The 10,415-nt window shown below is 39.4% G+C and overlaps 2 protein-coding genes across 2 annotated transcripts; both read right to left on the bottom strand.

The window, feature by feature from the left end:
* On the bottom strand, positions 1-6,232 carry LOC106929123 (multiple inositol polyphosphate phosphatase 1-like). The gene is made up of 5 exons (XM_015005804.2): positions 5,595-6,232; positions 5,322-5,516; positions 3,460-3,557; positions 1,773-1,903; positions 1-897 (listed from the first exon to the last, which is right to left on the bottom strand). Exons 1-5 carry the CDS (start codon positions 6,175-6,177, stop codon positions 516-518), a joined length of 1,389 nt encoding a protein of 462 aa, XP_014861290.1. The 5' UTR covers positions 6,178-6,232; the 3' UTR covers positions 1-515.
* Positions 6,233-6,367: 135 nt separating this feature from the next.
* LOC106929124 (multiple inositol polyphosphate phosphatase 1-like) lies at positions 6,368-10,177 on the bottom strand. The gene is made up of 5 exons (XM_015005805.2): positions 9,560-10,177; positions 9,279-9,473; positions 8,334-8,431; positions 7,581-7,711; positions 6,368-7,446 (listed from the first exon to the last, which is right to left on the bottom strand). The coding sequence occupies exons 1-5, from the start codon at positions 10,122-10,124 to the stop codon at positions 7,062-7,064; spliced, it is 1,374 nt and encodes a 457-aa protein (XP_014861291.2). The 5' UTR covers positions 10,125-10,177; the 3' UTR covers positions 6,368-7,061.
* Between the last annotated feature and the right edge of the window lie 238 nt (positions 10,178-10,415).

The following is a 10,415-nucleotide window of genomic DNA, read 5'->3' on the forward strand; positions in this document are numbered from 1 at the left end:
TGCTTTATGTACCTTTATTGCACTTTAACATTTGTTTGATGGTCTGAAACATTTAAGTGTAAGCGAAAACAGAACTGCAAACATTTTTTTCACAACTCTAAATGTAATAAATTGCTTAAACCCTGAATCATCGAAGAACACATATTAATGACGTATATCATCTTTTGTTAATCAGAAATAACATGAAATTCAACCGGTGTAAACGAAACAACATCCAAGTCACAGCAAAGCCAACTTTGGAAAAGTTTCAGTGAGGTGATCAGCTGTAATACTGTATAGTAAAAGGATCTAAATTTAATCTCCTAGGCAGGTTACACTTTGTGGCACAAAGACAACAATTAAGTCATTATCCAACAAGCACAGCACATCTTTGTTCAGAGTGCAATTATCAGCTAAGGGTGAGGCATTAATGGCTTTGATTTTAAAAGCAATAAAAACAATATGCTACCATCTCAAACACTAATTTGACTCCATTAGTCAAAGAAAAACATTAAAGCCAATAAAACCTTTGTCCCTTAAGGCTCAGCTGGTTTGAAAAGCTCACACACAGTCTCAAAGTCACACCCATTAAGCAGCTCCGCATACTGTCTTTTGACGTCCTCGTAGAGCGGCATGGACTCCTGCCGGTCAGCCAGACCTGGGAAGACGACCGGCTGCTCGTTGACCAGAGGCTGCAGTCTGATGTCCCGTCCTCCGCAGTCGAACAGAACCAGGACCAAATTAGCAGCATACGGTAACATGCGGCTGGTGCGGAAGGAGCGCTCTCTCTGTGAGGCGTAGTTGGTGGAAGTCAGAGTCTCGCTGTCCTTGAAGAAGCCCAGGAGGGTGAGGAGGGGCAGGAGGGTCTCTGCGTGTCCGACCTGCACCGTCACGGCTTCGTTCACCGCCTGACCAGAACTGAAACAAACACAATCATCCGTGATTGGACCATGTGTTTTCAAATTGTGCTAAAAGTGCCACTGCTGGTACCTTAGCTGACCCAAGAGGCACTCAGTAGAAAGTTTGGTATTGGTTTGATCAGACCCAATTTACCTTGGTTCAGAGTGCAAGTTGTGAACCAGGAAGACTTACTTGACTGCTCAGTGACCATGACTATTATCGGGAATGCAAACTAATGATCTCGTAATCTTGTGTCTGGGATGCATCCAGAGCTACAGTGGAAAGATTTAAACCAAAACACAGATTCAGAAACACATTTAATTAAAAGGGAAAACGCCCTCATGTTGGCCCCAAAGTCTTTAAGGCGTCCCAGCTGGACCAGAGGGAGGTTTCTCAACGCCCTCAGCTCAGACTAAAGATTCTGACAGCATTTTTCCCCTTTTGCACCCACTGAGACTTGGGTGTAGCAAGTCAACTTGCTGCATTTCATTTTCCTAGTTGGACGACTTTAACGCTTATGTTGCTGTCAAGAGGGGCGGCTGATCAGAGCCAGAGCTGCACTGTAGATTTCAGTAAAAGTCACAGTTTGTCCGTAGCCAGGCTGATGTTTAAACATAAGGCTGTTGTAAGGGCACCGAATCCAAAGTCCATCACCACTGGACTGTGATAAAAATCACACTGCAAGAGAAAGACGACCAAATTAACTTCCTCTTAAGACCCCAGGGATTGTTTGTTCTTTGGGCAAATTCAATCCTTTAAGGAGATTTGATCTCAAAGTGGAAACAAATGGATTGAAGGAGTCTAAGCCAGAGGAGTTAGAAATGACATCATTTTATTTTACTCATGAATTTAAAAGCAGTTAAGCGTGGCAGCCACCAAAGTTTTACACTCACTTGTGCTCATTAACTGCTTTGTCCAGACGACTGAAGACGTCGTGGAACAGAATGCAGCTCGATTTGCTGTTGATGTCGTATCCATAGCCTCTTTTCCAGAACTGCTTCAGATCGAGTGCATACTCCATAACCTGTCAGACCAGATTAGAAGGAAGAGATTAGAAAGAATTAATGTAATTGTTGCATAACAGGCTCAGAGATGAATGAACTAGTGCCAATAGTGAAAGCTTGCTAATTTTTACAATTCTTATAAAAAGTTTCAGGGATAATTTCTCTACTCTGTTCCTAAACAAATCCATCCTTTTCTCACAGACCCTCCTCATGATAAACGTACACTTCAACTTTGTAGAAATTATTCAATGACATGTTTCTCAACCTGTGATACAAATAGTGCAGTGATACTTGTCGCAATATGTTCATCGTACGTGAACAAGTTGGTACATTTACCAACTTGCTGCGCGGTGTTTCATTTACCTCTAGGTCAAAATAATGATATGACAGCGACTCGAATGTGTGGTATAATAACAAATGACTATGTTGTTTGGACCTTCAGTCACTATGGAAACATGCTTACTAGGAATTATTTGTAAGGTATCTGTATTGGATTTCAAGGTTTACATTAGTGGGAAATCTCTCGCTGTTACAGACTAAAGTTCAACTTCTAGAGGCCTTCTGTTAATTTTTCAAACTAAAGAAATGAATATGTACATTTATTAACAAATATGGAAAAGATAACTACTCCTGTCACACTAAACATACCTAATTTGACAGCATATTTCTAAGTCGTCTAATATAAGAAAGTTGGCATTTTTCTCAAATAACTGCTGTATCCTGTATTTGTCTACTACTCTCTAGATGAGGATCAAAGTATAAGATGACTACTCTGTTCTTCTAAGAAGATGAGTTTTGTGGTACAAAATATTTGTTTTTGAAAATCTTTACAAAGAAAAAAACAATTTTTAATAAAGGTATGTAACAAAAATAATTTGGAATTTCAATAAATGTATAACAGCAAAAAATCGTTTTACTAAAATGTGTGTCCATTAAAGTACTTCAATTATTCAGGCATATTGTACCCATCAGTCCATAAGTTTTATTCTTTTAGAGAATTTTTGCCATTTGTTTAATGTTTACAACCAACATCTATTTGGCTGGAAAATTATAACATATCCATGACTATAAATGTTTACCTTTGATATAAAATATAGTAATCTGGATAAAATAAAAAATAAAACATTTAGATTTTGGAAAAGCTTTTTTTTTTTTTTATAAATCCGTAATTTTCGAGCTATGACTTGTTGTCAGGTTAAACCAAACAATGACAATAGATAACTATGCTTATTTGTTTTTATGTTTTATAAATGTCTTTACGGCATAACGTCAAAAAACCGAAAAACTCCAAAAACGTAAAGTAATAATGAAAATGTTTTTTAAGTTGGCAAATTTCAGCGATCCTTCTCTGTTGTGACAAAAAGAAACAAACAAACAAACAAAAAAAAAAACAAAGACGAGTGTGAACCAAATCAGACGATGGTGGAAACTCCTGGGCTCTTCCTCGCACGGGGCGATGAACTGAATACTCTGAGTCAGAGAGAGGCTCGGCACGCAACCTGAATCTTATTTGACGGTGTATAAAACTCTCCAACTGCATTTCCAGCAGTTTGAAGGCATGCAGGTGAGACCGTACCTGTCCATCGATCTCGTCGAAGAGGCGGCACCACGGGGAGTTCACTGTCTTGATGGCAAACTCATAAGCACACAGGTAGAAGGCAGCCTCCACCATATCTGCGAGATAAAAATAATATTAATAATATGTGATTCACTGCATGCTTCATGTTGTATCTCAGTGTTAAAAATATAAATTGTTCCATTCGGAATCATTTTCTGTCAAATTTCATGTTCCATATTTTACTCTGTAACCATGCGGCTCGACACAGTGTGCTATTTTTCACTTTTCACCTTTTTCCTCCTTCTCTTCCCCCTTCTGTTATGTTTTTAAATAGCGCAATCGTCCTTGGGGTTTAGTTATCAATTTGCTATAAACACGAATTCATAACCTTTCATCCAGTTCAGTACCATTTGGCACAAACCGAACACACATGAAAAAAAATGTACGTGTAGCAGTTCATATTTGGGCATGTTTACTGCCAGTTCCTCCTGCGGGTTTAGAGGTTAAGGGGTTAGAGGTTACCCTAACTGATTTGGCTTTTGATTTGACCAGTACAGCAAAACAGTAAAAAAAAAAAAAAAAAAACAACAACAAAAAAAACAACAACAAATAACTAGTGAACTCTTTTTAGTTTGGAAACAAAAATCCTGTTCTTGAGTAAAACTGCAACATATTTACGTAAAAATACTATTAAAAATTATTTATGCATAATATCATATATGATATTATAATATAGAATATTGATACCTGGATGATTGGTTGGTGGAATTGATGCTGCTGGTTTGGACTCTAAACACATTTTTATACAAAAATCTTAATTTAAAGGAATTCCTGAAGAAAATGTAATAGAGATGATAAAGGGTTAGACAATTTAAATTAGGAAACAGCACCACCTACTGTTATTGATTCTGTACTTCACTATCTAACAACCTTCTCAATGTAAAATGTGAAATTAAAGTGGTACCTAATGGAGGATTACTGCTATTTTATATTTAATTCAGCTCATTTTACATAGTGAAAATTCACAACCAATGGCCACTTTAGAAGACAAACAGGTCCAATTTCCATTGCAGACATGCAACTGTGTGGCACTTTAGAATATATTTAAAATGGGGATATATAAATGTTAAAGTCATTTAGACATTCACAATTATAGTTGTAGTTTTTTCACTAAATAACAAAAGACATTAAGTATTAAAGTCATTTTCCTGCCTATAATATTGTGTGTCGCTCTAAAAAGCTAAGGTGCAATCCATATTACTTCTGTTGCACATTATTAAATTTAGTCACAAAACAAATGTTAAATTGATAAACATAACTTATTATGCTAAATATGTGTCACATATAGTGACATGATATTTAATGTCAGAATGATATATGACTGCTTTCAAAATGAAAATGTAAGCAAAAGTATTAAAAGCTTTGAGAACAAAAGACATGAAATCCTGTTTTCAGACTGAAAATGTGTGCTCCTGGTTTATGGCAGGAAAATTCCACCAAGCGAGCGGAAAGCTTTGCATGCGAAGACTTGACAGAGATTCAGTGTGAGCGCAAGGAGAAGTTTTGAGTGCAATCAGTACAAGTTTTGAGAAGACAGACATGAATTCCTGCTTTCAAAATAAAAATGTAAGCAAAAGTATTTCAAGTTTTGAGAACGATAGACGTGAAATCCTGCTTTCAGAATGATCGCGTGTGCTCTTGGAATGTAGCAGAAAAATTCCACCATAAACATATTCATTTTAGCTTTGTTTTTAAAAATGTGTCCTTAATTAACATTTTGCAAATGAAAGGCAGTGACAACAGACCAGCACAGCACAAACTTTCTGGTTGTTGAATAACTTAAACATTCATTTATGTTTGCCTAAAACCTTACAACTGACCATATGTGATGAGATGATATGAGACATTCAGACGGTCAGCGATCTTCTGCTGGACCCTCACCATCTCAGGTCCCTGTGTGAACTTGTCCATCTCTGACAAAGCTGACGGGTTGTTATCAACATCCCGTACAAACTTGGTGCACTTGTCAAAGAACCTCATGAGAGCATCGTTCACTGCATGCTGAAACTCCATATCTGCAAAAGAAAAGTAAGCCATCTGTTACACTGATCCTGTACAGAAATCATTCTGCAGTTAGTTTATCATCTTTATACCTGTGATGGCCCACATTTCCGTCAGCCCTGCTTTGAAGGACAGCGTGCTGTTCACACATCTGTGCTTGGAGCTGGTTATGAACTTGATGAGTCCACCTCGAAGTTTCTCCTCTGAGATGATCGTCGGGAAGAGCTTCGACAGCCTGACGGCCAGATGCTTCAGATCCTCCACACCTTTCTGGACCAGTCGGCCGTCCATGTCCTCAGTGTACCACATCGTCCACTGGGTCAGAATCTCGTGTAACCAGCAGTCTTCCCCGCGAGCGCTGCTCTGGACCAGCTTGTAAAGTTTCTGCATCTTCTTCACGTTTTTGGCCGTCGGGTATCGCGTCCCGTGTCTTATGATGGCCGTGAGATGGATTTCGCGACATTGCGGGGACGGAGGCTGCAAACTAGACCTGTTTACAGCGAGTATGTTCCGTATCAGGTACGGGTTCACTTCCTCGTACCTTCCTTTCGTGCCGAAATACTTGGCGATGACCGGTATGTTTCGGTTTTCCTCTGGACTCGAGTCGTTACGAAAACACCAGGAAGAGCCGGTTATGGCGGTAAAGAAGAGGATTTTGCATAGAAAGTTCGTCATGATCTCGCTTTGGTTTGCGCAGACCCCAGATGCGTGACGTTATTCATGTGGCATTCATCAGCCAATCAAATTGACGTGACATGCAGAGGCGGTTCTTGTCTCGGCGAGACCCTGGGAGATCCCCTTCGTGTGCTAGAGGGGGGCTGGTTAAAGACCGCATGAAGACAAAACACACAAAAAAAACTTTCACTTCAAGAGAGTTAAGCAATGTATTTAAAGCAGACAGATATAAGATAATCCATATCCAGAAGAAAGCAGACCACATGCTTTCTGGTTAGCATTGTCAGCTTGAAAGAAGATCTCTGTTAGGATCGGGCTTTGTTTAGTTGGATTTTGATCTTTTCTGTTACTTTGTTCATCTTTTATTTATATCAGTCTTGTTTCTGTATTACTTTAGTTCAGTTCTTATTAGTGTTTGTGGTTATGTTTATTTCTGTTCCTAGTTATTCTTAGTTGCTATAGTCATGATGTTTCTTTAGAGTAGCTATTCTTTAGTGTTAATTTTTTTTCTAGTCCTCTGTGTACTCTCCCTCTTTCGCCCCCTATGACACTTTATTTAATAGCTCAAGGAGATTACAAACTTTCAAAAACAACGTGTTAAATCATTCCAAAAATCCTTAACATTTTTACATTAAAACACAGGTTCTGTGCTTCATTAGATGTTCAGATTGGTAATTATAAAGATGAGATGGACTATTGTAGTTTTTAGCAAAAGCTCACAGCTAATTAAATATACCCGTCTTTGTATTGAGAGAACAAAAAAGTATGACCTTAATATTAGTTGCTCCATTCTTCCCAGTTTGGCTCAGACTAGTTAATTTTATCTCATGTTTATCTTTTTTTCTTTTCTTTTCTTTTTTTTTTGAAAGAAAATGAAAACAGTACTAAACTTCAGCAGGATTTCTGAGTAGTTGGCATTCGGCCTCAAAGTCACACCCACTGAGAAGATCTCTGTAACGCTTTCGGACATCTTCATAGAGCAGCATGGAGGCCTGCTGATCGGTCAGACCAGGGAAGGTCAAAGGCTGCTCGTTCAGCAGAGGTTGCAGCCTGATGCCTTCCTCTCCACAGTCGTACAAAACCAGGAGGAAATTGGCAGCGTAAGGCAACATGCGGCTGGTGCGGAAAGAGCGTTGAGCCTGCGAGGCGTAGTTGGCCGATGTCAGCGGGACTGCATCCTTAAAAAAGCCGAGCAGGGTGAGCAACGGCAGCAGGGTGTCTGCGTGGCCGATCTGGACAGTCACCGCTTCAGTGACCTGCTGATGTAACCTGAAGCACACGAAATAGACATGCAGCAATGAAAGTGTTAGATTACATGAAAGGTAAAAAATGCCTGAGAATACTAGTAACCACTAAAAAAAGAGCTTATACTCCTAGGCCATAGTGATGAATTATCTAATCACGTGTTCTCGTTGACTGCCTTGTCCAGTCGACTGAACAGGTCATGAAAGAGGAGGCAGCTTGACTTGCTGTTGATGTCATGACCGTAGCCTCTTTTCCAGAACTCCCTCAGGTCACTTGCATACTCCATAACCTGTTGAAGCAGAAAAAAAGACACGTGGAGCAATAATGTGAAGAAAAAGTCTAGAGTTCTTCAAATTATGAATCAGTTTTCTAAGGTGTGACCTCTTTGAATTTTTTTTTTCCATTCTGGCACATTAAAGGTAGAAATGTCATTGTATTTTCCAATTAAGGGTCTGAAAAGTGTGGTGCCGATTTGTATTTGGTCACCAAAGCGAATACTTTGCAGAACCACCTTTCATTGCAATTACTCTGCAAGTCTTTTGGGTTTTGCACAGCTGTAGACTGAAACTTCAACCTGTTCTTCTTTGCAAAATAGTTCATGGTCAGTCAGATTGGATGGAATTTCCAAATCACAGATTCTCAATTGAATGACAGACTTTGTCCAGGACACTTTAGCTCATTGATATGCTTTGATCTCGACCAGCGCACCATTGCTCTATCTGTATGTATAGTATCGCTATACATTCAGAAGCCTATTAATCGCCCGTTCACTTAAGTCAGGAGTTTGAAATATCAAATATCCATCTATTTTTCTCCTAAGATTTCCCTTCATCAACTCAAGAAAAGCTTTCTAGGAGCTGTAGCAAAATTAGATTGTTGTAGTTAATGCAACTAAACAGTAAGACTCCAACCTTTGCATCATCCTCATCAAAGAGTAAACACCAGGGAGAGTTTACTGCCTTGACAGCAAGTTCGTAAGTGCACAAGAGAAATGCTGCCTCGGCCAAATCTGTAAGTGAAACGTACAGGTGGTCAGTCACATGGGCCGCAGAAACAGTGATCTAAAATAAAGCAAAAAACAGGAAACAGTTCTTACACATGCACTTAGTATTGTTATACTACTGAGCAATATGTCTAATGGTCTTAAGATCAATACTTGCATAACACCGACTAAGATTTGTTTATTACATACGTATTGGGAACAATACATTAAAATATAATGGACAAAAAGCAGCCACATCTGATGTTCTGTATATTAAATAGTAGTTTTCTTTTAAAGAAAAATATCAAACATGAACATTGTAGCAAAGTTGAAACCATCGTAGCAATAACAAATCTCGATCACAACAGGAAGATACACACCAGTGCATTCGTACACATCAGAAACAGCAGACTTTTTAAAATGTCTAAACAGTTTAAATATTCAATTTGGGTGCACTATTGTTTCCTTTTTAGACCGCTTTTAAAATAAGAGGTAAGGAATAAAAGCTGCTTTGTTTCACTGAGCACAGTTTTCCAAATTACTCCTCCTTTGTTGGAGAATGCAGATAGTGAAGATGTGTTAGGTATTTTGCAGGAGTGTTTAACAGAGCTCCACGTAGATCTGCCACTGAGATAAATGTTTGCTCTGACATTTCTTTCTTAATTTTGTAGTTAGCGATAGTAATTTAGGAGCTATCAGCTGTAGCTAACATGAACGAGCTCGTGAAAATCTGACGGATGAAAACACACAGAGCACAATGAACCATGTAGACATTTGCTCCTTTGTGATAGGAATCTGCGATTTAAGGGGAAAAAAAAGTAACGTAGCCAAAGTGGATTTTATACTAAAAAGTAAGTGAAAAGGCGGATACGACCATATGTGATTAAACTGGATGAGATTCCCAGATGCTCTGCAATTTTCTTCTGGACCCTCATCATCTCCAGCCCCTGCTTGAACTTGTCCACCTCTATCACAGCTGATGAGTTTTTATCAACTTCCTGCACAAATCTGGTGCAATGGTCAAAGAACCTCATGAGAGCATCATTTACTTCATGGCCAAACTCCACATCTGCATGGACAAAAAGCTTCGGGTTATACTGAGAAAGTTGGTTAGAGTGAAGAAGCAACACTGCTGACCGGTTATCATCTTTATACCTGTGATGGCCCACATCTCTGTTAGCCCTGCTTTGAAGGACAGCGTGCTGTTCACACATCTGTGCTTGGAGCTGGTTATGAACTTGATGAGTCCACCTCGAAGTTTCTCCTCAGAGATGATCGTCGGGAAGAGCTTTGACAGCCTGACGGCCAGATGCTTCAGATCCTCCACACCTTTCTGGACCAGTCGGCCGTCCATGTCCTCAGTGTACCACATCGTCCACTGGGTCAGGGTTTCACGCAGCCAGCTCTGCTCCTCTGTGAAATTATTCAGGACGATGTTGTGCAGCTGCTGCATGTCCCTGACGGTTTTGGCCGTTGGATATCTCGTCCCGTGTCTTATGATGGCCGTCAGATGGATTTCCCGACACTGCGAGGACGGAGGCTGCAAAGAAGATCTGTTTACAGCGAGTATGTCCTGTCTGAGGTATGGGTTCACTTCTTCATACCTCCCTTTGGTGTTGAAATACTTGGCAATAGGAGGTATGCGTTCTTCATCCTTAAGTGTCACGTGACGATGAACACAGCAAAATATTATAAAGCAGTAAAAATGAAAAAACATCATTATGCACCTGTTTAGACTTGAAGGCTGCTCTCGGATAACACAAGCATCTGTTTGATGGACTGAGCAAAGTCCAGTCCAGTTTGTTTACTTTTGTTTCCTAACAGCAACCTGGGCAAATATGCTTCGCTCTATGTGGTCATTGACAGTGAAGATTAAAAAGAAACTTGTATAAATGGGAAATGAAACAACATGCATTAGTATGTTGTTTCATACTAACATACTAACAACATGTTTTATGAAGCTCTCTATCCAAGAAGCGTTTTAGTTTCATCTCTGGAAAGCCTGTTAATG

This window comes from Poecilia mexicana, unplaced genomic scaffold (assembly GCF_051168715.1).
Source record: "Poecilia mexicana isolate PSO_F unplaced genomic scaffold, ASM5116871v1 scaffold_15, whole genome shotgun sequence".
NCBI lineage: Eukaryota > Metazoa > Chordata > Actinopteri > Cyprinodontiformes > Poeciliidae > Poecilia > Poecilia mexicana.